This window comes from Talpa occidentalis, unplaced genomic scaffold, assembly GCF_014898055.3.
Source record: "Talpa occidentalis isolate TD23 unplaced genomic scaffold, MPIMG_talOcc4v2.1 talOcc4.4, whole genome shotgun sequence".
Taxonomy (NCBI): Eukaryota; Metazoa; Chordata; class Mammalia; order Eulipotyphla; family Talpidae; genus Talpa; species Talpa occidentalis.
In genome coordinates, this window is record NW_023604295.1 from 98,776,132 (window position 1) to 98,792,619 (window position 16,488).

The 16,488-nt window shown below is 35.2% G+C and overlaps 1 protein-coding gene across 2 annotated transcripts in view; it reads left to right on the forward strand.

The window, feature by feature from the left end:
• Positions 1 to 16,488, forward strand: part of PIK3CB (phosphatidylinositol-4,5-bisphosphate 3-kinase catalytic subunit beta) — a 152,057-nt gene that overhangs the window by 108,461 nt on the left and 27,108 nt on the right. For both annotated transcript variants that reach the window (XM_037525893.2, XM_037525894.2), the window contains 2 exons: positions 9,002 to 9,190; positions 11,931 to 12,052. In XM_037525893.2, coding sequence (XP_037381790.1) covers positions 9,002 to 9,190; positions 11,931 to 12,052 — 311 coding nt within the window. The remainder of the gene's footprint in view (positions 1 to 9,001; positions 9,191 to 11,930; positions 12,053 to 16,488) is intronic.

Below are 16,488 nucleotides of genomic sequence, written 5' to 3' on the forward strand. Positions count from 1 at the left end.
TTTTGTATACAAGAACTGGGTACTGGCCAGAGGTGCAGGGGGTGAGAGGATTCACCAGAACAGAGTGGGGAACAGAATAGGCAGATTGACTGAAATACACTGCTGAGGAGCATCGGGTGAGGCAGGAGAAGTCTGCTGTGCCATGTGGGAATCTCCCTGACCAAGGATCGAACATGTGCTGCAGTAGCTGTAGTCAGCTTCGTAGGTTGTCTTAATCTTAACCCCTTGCGCCACCAAGGAGGCCCCTACTTCATTTATTCTTTACTAAAATAATGCTGCAATGAATTTTTTTGTATATACTTTATATATGTGTGTATTTTGTATGATGGATTCCTAGAAATGAAAAGCAATGTTCCCTTTTAATAAAAACTCTGCCATATTGCATGGAGACTTAAAATTTACAACCCCACCTACATTGTGGGAGAGTTCCTATCTTTTTCCGTTTTTACCGGGTTTTTTAATGTTAATCCAGTGGATAAGAAAGGAAATGGTATCACATTATTTTTTTTTTATAATTTATTTTTTTATTTTTATATTCCCCATACAATCGCAACCCCCTGATTTTGACCCCAAACCTTCCTTTCCCTGCACCCCCCACAAAGTGTGTCTCTGGTCCATAGTTGTTTGTTGATTTTGATTTTCTTTCTTATAGTTACTCTTTTTCCTGGTCCCTTATTTAGGTTTTCTAAATTCCTGCTATGAGCGAGACCAGTATTTTTCTTTTTCTTTCTGCTTATTTCGCTGAGCATGATCCCTTCCAGCTCCATCCATGTTGCTGCAAATTGCATGTGTTTATCTTTTTTGAATGCTGAGTAATATTCCATGGTACTACATCTTCTTGATCCAGTCATCTATTCTTGGGCATTTGGGTTGTTTCCAAAGCTTAGCTATTGTAAATAGTGCTGCTATAAACATAGGGGTGCAGGTGCTCTTTGGAATTAATGTTTCTGTGTCCTTTGGGTAAATACCTAGGAGTGGAATTGCTGGATCATATGGAAGCTCTATCTTTAGTAGGTTGAGGAATCTCCACACAGCTTTCCATAGTGGTTGGACCAGTTTGCACTCCCACCAGCAGTGCAGGAGAGTTCCTTTCTCTCCACATCCTCGCCAACATTTGTTGTTGCTAGTTTTTTTTTTTTTTTTTAATCTTAAATTTTATGTTTATATTCCCCCATACAATTGCAAACGCCCCATTCTGACCCCAATCCTTCCCCTCCCGCCCCCCACCCCCCAAAAAGTGTCTCTGGTTCATAGTTTTTTGTTGATTTTGATTTTCACTTTCTTATATTCATTTTCCTGGTCCCTTATTTAAGTTTTCTAGATTCCTGCTATGAGTGAGACCATCCGGTATTTTTCTTTTTCTTTCTGGCTTATTTCGCTGAGCATGATCCCTTCCAGCGCCATCCATGTTGCTGCAAATTGCATGTGTTTATCTTTTTTGAATGCTGAGTAATATTCCATGGTATATATGTACCACATCTTCTTGATCCAGTCATCTACTTTTGGGCATTTGGGTTGTTTCCAAAGCTTAGCTATTGTAAACAGTGCTGCTATAAACATAGGGGTGCAGGTGCTCTTTGGAATTGATGTTTCTGTGTCCTTTGGGTAAATACCTAGGAGTGGAATTGCTGGATCATATGGAAGCTCTATGTTTAGTAGGTCCAGAAATCTCCACACAGCTCTCCATAGTGGTTGGACCAGTTTGCACTCCCACCAACAGTGCAGAAGAGTTCCTTTTTCTCCACATCCTCGCCAACATTTGTTGTTGCTAGTTTTTTTAATATGTGCCATTCTCACTGGTGTGAGATGGTATCTCATTGTAGTTTTGTTTTGCATTTCCCTGATTGCAAGTGATGTTGTACATTTTTTCGTATGCCTGGTGGCCATTTGTATTTCCTCTTTGGAGAAGTTTCTTCTGCCCATTTTTTGACTGGATTATTTTCTTTGTTTTTGTTGAGTCTCATCAGCTCTTTGTAGATTTTGGTGGGTATCACATTATTTTAACTTGCATTCTCTTATTATATCGGGATTCATTTTTTCATTTTTGTAATATCAATATTATAAAATATTTCTGATTATTTCTTTATCATGCCTATAATGCCACCATGTTTTTCTCTGAGAATTAAACAGTATTGTTTAAACAGTAGTCTTGCTGCTTCTTTTGGCATCTTTCTTTTTTTTTTTTTTTTTTTTTTTTTGTGGGAGCCTCGCCGTCAGCTGGGGAACAAACCAGCGCTGCAGAGGCTGCGGGCAGCCTCGCAGCCCAGCGCTCAACCGCTGCACCATCAGGAGAGGCCCCTGGCATCTTTATTTCTTAAATATTTATTTTTATTTATTTATACATACAGGAACTGGGGTGTAGGCCAGAGGTGTGAAATACACTGCTGTACTGCTGAAGGGAGCAGCAGATGAGTAGAGAGGTCTACTATGCCATGTGGGTTATCTCCCTGGCATACCAAGGATCGAACTCATGCCACAGTGGCTGCCGATAGCTTGATAGTGCTTTAATCCCTATGCTACCAGGCCCCACTTTTGGCATCTTTCTTCATGTTGATTTTCCTCAAATGTTTGAAGATACTTGATTAGCCTTTATACTTGTGGCTTCCTGGTTGTCTGCCTGTTCACTGTAACCAGCCTTCAGTAATTATGATAGTTAGGGTAGACTATGCTAAAAGTTGGGGTGCCTTCTTGTAAGTGAAGATTTCTATACCTTCTGGGAGTAGGTTACTTCCTTGTGCTCAGAATCACCCTTCTCATTTCAGTCTGGAGCTGTTGCCATTGCTTTTTCTGCCCAACACAAGCAGAGGAAGGGACATGCCTGATCAAAGACCTGTTCCACCCACTGATCCCTTGATATCTCCCTGATAATTTCCCCTGGCTTCCTCCCTCTTCTTGTAATCCCTTGATTCTGTGTGACAGCTCTCCCAGAACTTGTGTTTCTCACTGCCGTGTGGGTTTTATCAGTTCTGACCCCTTTTCTTTAATGGATTCCTGTGTTAGGTACTTCTATTTTCCAGAGGTGTTGCTGATTAGTATTTTTATGTTATGGTATGTTATGATTTATTTATTCATACAAGAACCAGGGTGCAGGCCAGATGCATGGGAGGGTAAGAGGAGTCATCAGAGACCGAGCAGGAATCAGAACAGGCACACTGATTGAAACACACCGCTGAGGGGAGCAGCGGGCGAGACAGGAGAGGTTTGCTCGCCATGTGGGTATCTCCACAGCTGGCTGGGATTGAACCCGTGCTGCAGAGGCTGCGGACAGCTTCACAGCGCTGTGCTCAACTGCCTGTGCCACCACTCATGTTATTTGGAATGAGAGAAATAATGAGAATTATGTACTCATTCCACAGTTTTCATCCACTATTCTTGTATATTCATGTGTATATATATATATATATATATATATATATATATATATATATAAAGTATGTGTACATATCATTCATCAAGTACCTTTCTAAGGTACTTAAATCTGCTATTCAAGTTAAAATATTTTTAAAATTCTGATAAAATAAACATAAAATTTGCCATTTCAAGTATTTTTAAGCATATAGCCCAGAAAGTTTAAATATATTCATGATAGTACACCTTTAAGTGCAGCCAACCTCCAGGACTTTGTCTTGCAAAGTTTACTCTATACATGTTAAGCAAAAATGATTTTCCTCTCCCCTTAGCTGTTGACAACCACTATTGTATTTTCTGTCTCTAGTAATTTGACCATTCTTTGATACCTCATCTAAATGGAATCATACAATATTTTATCTTTATATGACGGCCTTATTTCACTTAGCGTAATGCCCTCATGTCATCCATGTTCCTTCCTTTTTAAGTCTGTAATATTCCTTTGTGCATACATACATATGCACGTGCACAGCCCCCCCCCCATTTTCTTATTCATCTGTCAATGGACAACTTGGCTTGTTTCCAATTTTTAGCTATTTTGAAAAGAGCTACTGTAAGCATGGGTGTGAAAATACCTCTGTGAGATCCTACGTTCAGTGTCTGTGTGTGTATACACACAGTGTAATTACTAAATCATGGTAATTCTATTTTTCTATTTTAATTTTAAAAAGTTTTTCATTTCTTGAGGAGCTGCTATATTGTCTTCCACAGAGACTGTACCATTTTACATTCCCACCAATTGCAAAGGGAGTGTTTTCTCTATCTTGCCAGCACTTCTCTGTTTTGTTTTTGTTGTTAAATAATCGCTATCCTGGTAAGTGTTGGAACTTAAAAGAAAACAAAACAAAACAGGTCGATGCCCACATTAAGGTCCTGTAAAATAGGAAAAGTGTCGTCAAGTGAATTGTTATGGTAGAATTGGCAGCTTTTGATCTTATCCAGTGATTCTCACCCTGTGACTCCTTTGCCCTCTATGGGGCAATTGGCATTGTCTAGAGATTTTCTTGGTGGTTATGACTCATGCTCTGGCCTCTAGTGATTAGAGTTCAGGGTTGCTACTAAACTGTCTACTGATCACAAGACTGTCCTACAACAGAATAGCATTAGTCTTGAGATTAATAAATCCAGATCTAGTCAAAAACATTTAATGGCAGGCTTTACAGAATACAAATGATGACTCAGACTTCAGTTCAAAGGTTCTCAGGACCTACCTAGAATGTTTTTCTGGTAGGATGATTTAAAGTCTTTACAGTCTTCTATTTTAGGGAAAAGAAACACCAAACCTTTTCTTTTCATTTCAAACTTACCGAAAATTTGTGAGAATAATACAAAGAATTCCCATACAGCCGTCATTGAGCTTCTCCAACTATTAATATTTTACTATACTGAGCAGTATGTGTGTGTCTGCATTTTTTTTCTGAATCACTTCAGATTAAGTGGCATACAATATGTCCTTTTATAAATCCCTTAATATTTCAGAGTGTATTTGCCCCAAGCAAGTATACATAACCAGAAATAATAACAGTCAGAAAAATATTGATGCAGTTCTGCTGCCTAATCTTCAGATTCCAGTAAATATACTGTTAGTCTCAGTAGTGTCCATTTAAAATCCAACCCAGAATTACTTGATGCATTTCATTAGTCTGTATCTTTAGTTTCCTTCATTCTAAAACAGTTCCTCATTCTTATCTTTCATAACTTTGATATTGTTATTAATACAGTCCAGTTAGTGCATTTGTAGAATGTCACTGAATTTGGACATTTGCCTGATATTTTGTCATGATGAAATTCCAGCTTTTTAGCATGAAAACCTCATAATTTTTTGCGTGGTTTCTCAGGAGGGAAGCAATGTCAATTTATTCCATTACTGTTTATGATGATAGTGCTTGCTTCGGTTAGTGTCTGCTAATTTTTTCTACTATAAAGTTAATGTTTTGGGGGGGGTATATTTTGAAATTAAGTAAATATTCTATTTCACATCAGACATAAATCCTTTGAATTTATTGTTGTCTTCTACCATAGAGTAGAGGGTATCCTTATGCCCCATTTTAAAAAGTATTCCTCTTCCTGTCCCCCAGAATTAGTATAGATTTGGAATTGGGTTTCTTATTTTATAATTACTGTCAATTATTGTGATGTTCAAAGTGACAATCCATTCAGACTCTTTCCTTTGTCTTTTTGACATCTTTCATTCTTTGAATATTTCCTTCTTTCTGGTACAACAAAGTGTACCAGTTCATCTGTATTTTCCCATCCCTAGCCTTTGAAATCAGTCCAGGAATCCCTGATTTCTTTTATTTGTGAAAAATATTTAGAATTCAAGAATATGGGTATTGGGAATGCTCATTGCTGCTGATATGCAGTGGAATTTAGAACTTTTCATGAAACAAAGCTAGATTATGTATATATGTGTAAAATATACATGTATATGTTAGATACATATATGTATTGAAAACATATATGAATGTGTTATACATGTATATATGTGTTAAATGTATGTATATATGTGTTTGTATATATTGTGTACAAAAATATATTTCCTTATCTTTTTATTAAAAATCAATGAGTTCTTATCAGTGCCTCTAAATTGAGTTCACCATCACAGATTTTTTTTCTAGCCTTTGTCTTCCCATATTTTAATTCCTTTTCCCAATAGTGAAAATCTCATTCTTATTGACCTTGATATATTTATTTATTTGCTTTATCTCCCAATCATATAATATCTTCTTGGTGTCTTTCCCACCATCACTGACTAGATAGGTTTTCTCATCTCTACTATTTGTTGATCAATACTTATGTATGTGTCTGAGTCTCCAGTCCCTCTGAATATGACAGATGTGGACTACACCCAGGAAAATGGAAGCAGCTCTAGTCTTTTTTCATGTGGTTACATAGCAAGGGGTGTGTGTTTGTGTGTGTGTGTGCTTGCGCGTGCATGCGCATGTGTGTGTTTTATTTTGGTCAGTAATTACTATCATATCATAATATGCATATGATTTTGAAAAATTAAACAAAAAAGGAGATAAGAAAAATCTGAACATGAAGACAATGTAGACAATATGGGTGGTTACTTTCATTTCTTTCTTTCCACCATTGTTATTTTAACTCAAGCATTTGAATCTATGTAAGTTCACTTATACTCAACAGTATAATTTTTCATTATTGATTGTTTCAGTTTTGTAAAAGAATGTAAGATTATGTGTTTTGTTGGGCTGCCTGCCACATTTCTGGTTGTTGTTTGTTTTCACATCTTGGCATTATTCAATGCTGTGCTTTTCATAGCTCAGTAAACAATCACAGTACAATTATACAGCCAACTCCACCTCTCCCCTCTTAGTTTACTTCTAGGTCTTCAGGATATTTACTTATTATAGGTCTGTAGGGCCTAATTTTGATTCATGAAATTGCAGGAGGTGTGCTAACTTTCAGAAATATTTCTCTGAAAACAGCCTGCCTTTTCCTGAAATGAATAATTTATACTCTGTGTTGTTTTCAGTAGCAGGTTTCACTTTTAAGGTATAAGTGTAGGAGTTTCATTTTCAAGTTCTGATTTCTCATAATCATTTTTCAGAGAAAACCTAGTGAAACCAGTAAAATAGCATATACCCTTTTTAGGTTGAGGCTCTAGATATAAAATCACTATAATCTTAAATAGAATCTGTATATTGTTTTCATTTTTAATAAGACATTTTTTAAACTATAGAAATAGATCTTTTTATTTTTTTATTGAGGTGATAACTTTGGTTTATTGCACTATGTATGTATATGATTTAGGGGGATAGGGTCTCATCCACCGTGAAAGCACACATAGTCTTTCCTTATACACATTGGACTCTTCCCCCTTTTGTTCCTATCCCCCATAAGCCTCTAGTAGCTTCCATTCCTCAGTCATATTTCTTGGATTTGTTTTGGTTTAGTCAGTTCCTTTGTTTTGTTTCTCTTTGTTCTACATATGAGTATTTATATTTCTTCTTCTGACTTTTTTACTTAGCATAGCACCCTTCAGTTTTATACACTTTGTTACAGATGGCAAGAGTTCATCTTTATCTGTTGTTATTGAGTAGTGTTTCATCATGTATATATACCATATCTTCATAGTCCACTCCTGTCATTGGGTATTTATGATACTTCCATATCTTGGCTACTGTCAGTAGTGCTGCAGTGAACATAGGAGTGCATATATCCCTTTGAATTAGTGTTTTTGCATTCTTTGGGTGAATACCAAGAAATGGAATTGTTGTATCACGTGGCAAGTCTATTCTTAGTATTTTAAGAAACTTCCATATTGTTTCCTTAGGGGCTGGACCAAAATCTACATTCTTACCAACAGCGCATGAGGTTTCCTTTTAGCCACACACTTTGCGAACATTTGTTGTTTCTGTTTTTTTGATATGGGCCATTTTCACAGAATTGAGATAGTATGTTGGGAGTTTGATTGGCATTTCTCTGATGATAAGTGATACTGAACATTTATTCATGTATCTGTTGAATATCTGTATGTCTTCTTTGGATAAGTCTTAATTTTTTGATTGGAAGACTTTTTTAAAGAGCTATTAATAAGTTTGTAACAAAACTTTGCCAAGGAAGCTATAGAGATTTTCCATATATCTCCTGTGCCCATGCATGTGTAGCCTCCCTGTTGTCCACATCACTGCCCAGAATGGTACATTTATTACCAATAACTAATCTACCTAGACACATCGTAATCACCTAAAGTTCATAGTTTACCTTGGGTTTCACCTTTGGTGTTGTGCATGGTATAGGTTTGGACAAATGTACAATGACATATAGTCATTTTAACATTTATATGAAATGCTAGTTAAAATAACCTCAAGTATAAAGTAAAATAATAATAGAATATAAATCTCTATAAAATCCTTTCAGATAACCTGAAGACTTTTTTTGTTTTGAAAAATGTGTTTTAGACAAAAAAAATACGGTTTTTCTTTAAATATGTAGAAATGTACCCCTTTCAATGTTAGTGAAATCTGGACTGTAGGTCCAGAGAAAAACAATGGTACCATCTTTTTTTAAAACATTATTTTATCGGTTGGTTAGGAAAAGGGGATAGCTCTCTCTCTCTCTCTCTCTCTCTCTCTCTCTCTTTAATGTTTATTTTTAACCAAGATTCAGTTCTTTATCTTAATAGCTTTATGTCTCTAAGCATGAGAAGATACCTGTTACTTTTTTTTATTTAATGTTTGGTTTATCTTTGGTTTTCTTTGTTGTTTATAAAATTAAAAATTAAAATGGAAAGAAATTCTGTTCAAGTAAATGACATAAAATTTACATTGCAATTCTGCCACCTAGTGTTTGCATGTGGATTTTTTAAATGCAATATTTTTTTTCATTTTTTAGAAATGCTTGAGACTAATTCTTTCGTTTATCCTTATCATGCAAATTTCAGTTAGCAATGAAGACTTCAAAAACAGGATCCATCTTTATTATGTTTAAATGGTTATTATATCCTTAGTATTTCATATTAACTTTCATAAGGTGTTTACTAATTCATTGTATATAAATTTGCTGCTAAATATTTACCAGTGGTAGTTATTATTATTAAATTCTGTAATGAGTAATTTTTCTTTCTTAGAGTCGGGGTGGAAAAAAGTTTCTTGCTGTACTGAAAGAAATCTTGGACAGGGATCCCTTGTCCCAACTATGTGAAAATGAAATGGATCTCATATGGACTTTGCGACAAGATTGTAGAGAGAATTTCCCACAGTCATTGCCAAAATTGCTACTGTCAATTAAGTGGAATAAACTTGAGGATGTTGCTCAGGTAAGAAAATTCATTTTTTTAAAAAGATTTATTTTTACTTATTTATGTATATAAGAACTAGTGGGCAGGCCATAGGTGAGGGGGGTGAGAGGATTTATCAGAGTAGGAGCAGAATAGGCAGATCTACTGAAATACACTGCTGAGGGGAGCAGCAGGTGAAACAGGAGAGGTCTGCTGCTCCATGTAGGTCAGTTCCCTGGCCGGGAATCTAACTCGTGCTGCCGTGGCTGCCAATAGCTTGATAGTTCTGAAACTCAACCCCTTGCGCCCCCAGGGAGGCCCAGAAAGTTAATTTCTTTAACTCCTTTTTGAAGTGTTTTTTTTACTTAGTTAATTTCATATAAAGCATCCTTTCCTATGTAATTTCCATAGCTTGGACAGTTTTATGCAGGAGAAATTTTGAGGTTTTATGGTATGAAGATTCCTCAAAAAATTAAATAAGAAAATAACCAATGACCACTAATACCACTGCTTGATTTACCCAGAGAATTTAAAAACACTACAAAAAAATTCATGCTATTGTTCACAGCAGTATCATTCTCAATAACCAAGTCTTGCAGCCAACCTAAATGCCAACAACAGGTGATTACATTAAGAAATTGTGGAATATACACTCAATGGAATACTGCTCTGCTATTAAAAAATATGGAATGGTGCCTTTTAGGAAAATGATTGGATCTTGAGGAGATTATGCTATGTGAAATAAATCAGAAAGTGAAAGATAGCAGATTATTTTACTCATTTGTGGAACATAAAAAACCAAGGAAAACAAACTAGAAAAGCACAAAAAAATAATTCTGAGACTCTGTGAAAAATACACTGATGATGGATCAGAGGGGATATAGAGGAAAGACAAGATAGGAGAGAAGGTGATAGGGCATGGGCAAGTGAAGCATGTGCACATATGGAGTTGTGAAGTTGTACCCAGCAATTATATAATTCGCACACAAAGGACAAATCATTAAAATTTGAGAAATGAAAGAAAGTTTGAGGTTTTAAACTATTTCATACAGTTTCAGTGATATACCAGAAAACTTTAAGATTTTAAAATCCCAGTTTTTGGGTAGGTTTTTGGTGTCTTTTACTAAAGTAAGACAGTTATAACCATTGATTTTGAACTAGTTATGTGCAGTTACTACCAGATATAGGCCCTGGGCAGCTTCTTCTAATAGTTTCATCAGAGAATTTTAAGACCCTTTGTAATGACTGTTCTAAAATGAACATGTGTTGTTTAAAAATTACAATTTGTAGAAATTAACATCATAGAGCATAAACTATCCAGATAAATTTTAATCATTCATTTCAATTGCGTAATCTTGATGTGTGTCATTAAACACAATAGAAATAGGAAAAAATATTGCTCAAAAAAATCACCAAAAAACAGTGGCATTTATTAAATTTAGTTGGGTCATTAATACTCTGTAGAAATATCCTTAAAATGGTTTTTATGATCAGAACAAATGTGTTTGGCATATTAAGATAATCAAATTTATTTACCTTACTTGATTTCTTCCAATCTTTTTAAGTTTTCTGGTCTTAGTAAATCTATCATTTGTAAAAATTTATTTAATAAATTTATATTTTCTCTAATCGTGCATTTTAAGTCTGATTTATTGTTTACTTCTCAAATTAAGTATAGAAAGGATTTCTTTCGAGTTTATTTTTAATAATTTTTTGGAATGATGTTGCACAATTATATTGTTATGTGCCTCGTTTATGCTGTTTCTGCATTTAGACTGCAAGAAACTCAAGCTCCTGAAGGCCTAAATCTCTAGAAAGAACTCAGAGCACAGTGAGACTCATCAGGGTTGTTTGCTCTTGTCAAAGTCTTCCTCCTCATTGTTTTGATATGTGTATAGCATGCATTCATATCAGAAATGGGAATTGGAAAGAAATTGGTTGTAGGGAAGAGCAAAATATATTTTGAGAATTATGACTAGTTGTCTTCCAAATTCAAATTTATTTGATAAATTCTAATATTTGATTTATCTTTATGGGTTTTTGGGATATCACCAAGTGGCACTGAACATCTTATCCAAGGATGATATGCAAAGTAAATGCAAGATCAGATAGACAAGGAAATGTTGGATTTCCAAATATTTGGCTGTCTACTGGAACACCGCTAGTCCCCACTCATTCCCCAAAGGGATTCTTTTTGTAGCCTATGTCTAGGTCATCTCTAAGTGGCATCTGTAAATAAGAGACTGTGTATCTTGTTTATAGAAAATAAACAACTAGGTACTATTATTATATGATTTGAAGGGTTTAAAATGATCAGTGAAACTTTCTGTGAGTTGTAGATACTCTTGAAAACATTATAAGCTAAAAATGAATTCCCCAAACATAATTTTATGTTGACTGACTTTTTATATCTAAATTGTTTATCATTTACTTGAATCTTGCAGCTTGTATGTATACTTTGAATTTTATCTTTAAGTATTTCTTGATCATGTCTTTTTCCTTTTAAAAATTATTTAATTGCTAATGATTATAGAATCCATATATTCAGTGTATCACTTTATTTCCAGGTAAGTACTTGGTGGCTTTTTAACATGCTTATCTATAGACTGAACAAAGGTAATCTTTATTAATCCATATTAATTGGAAGGGATTTTTGAGATCTCATTAACTGCAAGTATGCTTCTCCTTTCTTTAGACCCATCTCTGCTCTTTCATGCCAAAGAAAAATAGATTAGTTTCCTCTTCTGTAATTTTTGAACCAGTTTCAATTTTTAAACAGCTTCAAGCACTACTTCAGATTTGGCCTAAACTACCCCCTCGAGAGGCCCTGGAGCTTCTAGACTTCAACTATCCGGATCAGTATGTACGGGAATATGCTGTGGGCTGCCTGCGACAGATGAGGTATCTCCTGCAGGTGGCTTTCTTTGGGGGACAAACTAATTTGAGGGTGTCTGCTTAAATGTTTCATAAGAAAGGAAAACGCCAGGAGAGAGTTCAAAGCATTTGTTCCCTCACTCCTCTCCTTCCCAATCTCTCACACTCTCATTCTCTCATATTTACTCTGTATTATAAATGAACACACAAAAGCAGATTGGGTGAGGAGGTCCATAAGATCACCCTCTGGTGCCATGACTCAGTAGGAGGGCTCAGCATATAGTCATACTCTTGGCTACTATTTATTGTAGCAAAAGGGTGTAGAGCAGAAATGGCAAAGGAAAAAGATTCATAGGGCTGTGTCTGGAGGAAACCAGACAGAAGCTTCTAAGGTCCCCCCCACCCCAAGTCACATAGAATACACTTAATTTCTCTGGGAATGAATTATGGCACATCTGAAACTTTATCTGCTAGGGAAGCTTATTGGAGATCTGACAGCAGGTTTTCAGTTGGTTACTCACATAATCACTATCTGCCTGGCACATACTAAATCTTGTACTCCTAGAAGGAAAATGGGTGTTCAGCATAAACCATAATCTTTGTGCAGTTTAGGTACAGTAAGCCCTCTTATCCATACTTAGTGTGGTGAGAAGCCTTCTGAAATCTGTTCCCAGATGCCTGCCAAGGACCATCTTGTACACTGGCTTTTTCGAAGAATAACAGGCCTACTATGTTAACTTTTTCTGTCCATTGCACAGAAATAAGAAATGTTGCTATTTTGTTATTTTTTTAATTATATTTATAAGAAAATAATATTATAGGTGAAGGTGATGTTCTCATAGATTCGTTATCAGTCCTGATTATTTTTTTTACTTCCCATTGTACTCATTGTTGTGAATTTGGTGTGTATCTTTCGATACCATATTATTTTGTTTTCATCACATTTTTATATCTATCAAAATATGTAGGATATTGTACAGTTAAAATTATACAAATGTATCTTGCCATATATATTATTTACATCTTTTTGTTTATTAAACATTTTTTAAGGTTAGTTTCCACTGTTATATTGATAGATAAATATAGTTAATTCCTTTCATTAATATGCTGTGATAGACATGTTTAATCCATTATTTATTCTTCTTTGGGGAAGATTTTTTGTTGTCTCCAGATTTCCCTATTATAGACAAATCTGTAGTGAGCCTACTTGAGCAGCCTCCTCTTGTGCTGTTTATGTGTGAAAATCCAAGCGATTTATTTGAAGATATGATATAATTGAGGTAGCCTCAGACAGGGTGCATTTTCAAGTTTATCAATTTTAATTCTAATCTCAGAAATGAGAATTATATTGGATCGTTCTTTGAAAAATAAATGGTCTCAGAATATTATGGATACTGTGGTCCTTTGCTTTTAAAATCACGTATGTTTTAAATCATGTGATATCTAAAAGAAATTTAATGAGCCCTTAAATAGTAGTTATTTTGAGGTAGTGAAATTAGAAGTGTCAGGAAAACAGATGCCTCCTTTTTTATGCTTCCTTTATCTCTTTTCACACCATTTGTAGATTTTATAATGGGAATGGATTTTATAGGAAACTTGGGATTATTGTATGGATAGTTCCTAAAAATGAAGTACTCAGTCACACCTCATTCTCCCTAATTTGTTTTGGAGACTTGAGGGCCAGGGCTCCTTTGGCTTCTTCTGAGCTGAGCCAAGTGTCTTTCTTAAATGTATTGATCCCTAGGGGTCATCCTGATGCTTTTTCTTAGGTTAAAATTTCTGGTTATGAAGTTTTTCTTCTAGGCATATGAGACCCTGGGTTTCAGTTCCAGATCTGTCTTAGACTATATTCTTGGCATTTATTGTCTGACTTAAAGTCATTGGAGGACTTGGGATTCATATCTTATATCAGAATTGCCTCTGATTAGAATGTGTTTGCTTGTAATAGTTTAGAAATGAAGACAAAATAGAAAATCATTAATCTGTATTAACTCAGCTCAGTTAATAACAGTGTTATATTAAGTCACAGAATCAGTTCCTACTTATAAACATTCTCAATTTTCTTATCCTTCAAACTACTTGAAGTTAAGGTTTTATTTATTTATTTTTTTACATTTGTATAATGCCATTTATTTATTTATTTATTTATTTATTTTTAAATAATAAATTTTATTTCTATATTCCCCATACAATTGCAACCCCCCATTCTGACCCAATCCCTCCCCTCCTGCCCCCACCCCCCAAAAAGTGTCTCTGGTTCATAGTTTTTTGTTGATTTTGATTTTCACTTTCTTATAGTTATTCATTTTCCTGGTCCCTTATTTAAGTTTTCTAGATTCCTGCTATGAGTGAGACCATCCGGTATTTTTCTTTTTCTTTCTGGCTTATTTCGCTGAGCATGATCCCTTCCAGCACCATCCATGTTGCTGCAAATTGCATGTGTTTATCTTTTTTGAATGCTGAGTAATATTCCATGGTATATATATCTTGATCCAGTCATCTATTTTTGGGCATTTGGGCTGTTTCCAAAGCTTAGCTATTGTAAATAGTGCTGCTATAAACATAGGGGTGCAGGTGCTCTTTGGAATTGATGTTTCTGTGTCCTTTGGGTAAATACCTAGGAGTGGAATTGCTGGATCATATGGAAGCTCTATGTTTAGGAGGTCCAGAAATCTCCACACAGCTCTCCATAGTGGTTGGACCAGTTTGCAGTCCCACCAACAGTGCAGAAGAGTTCCTTTTTCTCCACAACCTCGCCAACATTTGTTGTTGCTAGTTTTTTTTAATATGTGCCATTCTCACTGGTGTGAGATGGTATCTCATGGTAGTTTTGATTTGCATTTCCCTGATTACAAGTGATGTTGAACATTTTTTCATATGCCTGTTGGCCATTTGCATTTTCTCTTCAGAGAAGTTTCTTTTTAGCTCTTCTGCCCATTTTTTGACTGGATTATTTTCTTTGTTGTTGAGTCCCATCAGCTCTTTGCAGATTTTTGTGATCAGTCCTTTATCATTAGTATTGTGTGCAAAAATGGTCTCCCAGTTGGTGGGGTTTCTCTTTGTTTTTGTTATTGTCTCTTTTGCTGTGCAGAAGCTCTTTAATTTGATGTAGTCCCAGCTGTTTATCTTTGCCTTCACTATCACTGCTTTGGGTGATGTGTCTGTAAAGATGTCTTTGATGTGCGTATCACGTAGTGTTTCGCCTATATTTCCTTCTATGTATTTTATGGTTTCAGGTCTTATGTCTAGTTCTTTAATCCATTTTGAGTTGATTTTTGTGTATGGTGTGAGGTAGTGGTCAAGCTTCATTCTTTTGCATGTAGCGACCCAGTTTTCCCAGCACCATTTATTGAACAAACTTTCTTTGCTCCAATGCATAGTTTTTGCTCCTTTGTCAAAGATTAGTTGACCATAAATCTGTGGGTTTATTTCTGGATTTTTCTATTCGATTCCATTGGTCTGTATGTCTGTTCGTGTTCCAATACCATGCAGTTTTGATGATTATTGCTTTGTAGTATAGTTTGAAGTCTGGGAGTGTGATGCCTCCATTCCCTTCTTTTTTTTCCAGGAGAGCTTTGGCTATTCGGGGTTTTTTGTGATTCCATATGAATTTCATCAATAATTGTTCTATTTCTTTGAAGAATGACATTGAAATTTTGATTGGAATAGCATTGAATCTGTATATTGCTTTTGGTAGGATGGCCATTTTAATAATGTTTATTCTTCCAATCCATGAGCAGGGGATGTCTTTCCATTTCTTTGTGTCTTCTATTTCTTTTAACAGTGTTTTATAGTTTTCTTTGTATAGGTCCTTTACCTCTTTTGTTAGATTTATTCCCAAATATTTGATTTTTTTTTGTTTCAATAATAAAAGGGATGGTTTTTTTGATTTCTTCTTCTTCAGATTTATTGTTTGTGTATAGGAAGGCTACTGACTTTTGCGTGTTGATTTTGTATCCTGCCACTTTACTGAACTGATTGATGAGTTGAATTAGTTTTTCTGTGGAGTTTTTGGGGTTCTCTATGTATATTATCATGTCATCTGCAAATAGTGATAGTTTGACTTCTTCTTTTCCTATTTGGATTCCTTGTATGTCTTTGTCTTGTCTTATTGCTCTGGCTAGGATGAAGTTAAGGTTTTAAATGTTCATTGATTATCCAGGAGCAAAACTTTTTAACCCTAATGATTGGGGAAGTATTAAAATACTGAAGTACTGGCGGAATTACTGATTGGTTGACGTAATACATAACTTTTTCAGCATAATCGGGATTTGGTGTAAATTACCTCATTTTATTAACTCTGAGCTCGTTGTAAATAACAGTCCTCAGTTGTATCAGCTTAATTCAAAAGTGTTCCATATATCTGATTTTTGTTCCTTTCTCCTCCTGCTTCTGCCCATCTGAAATTTTCAGCTTTTCTTATATTAGTGGGATAGTGAAGGTAAACATATTATAAGCCTGAC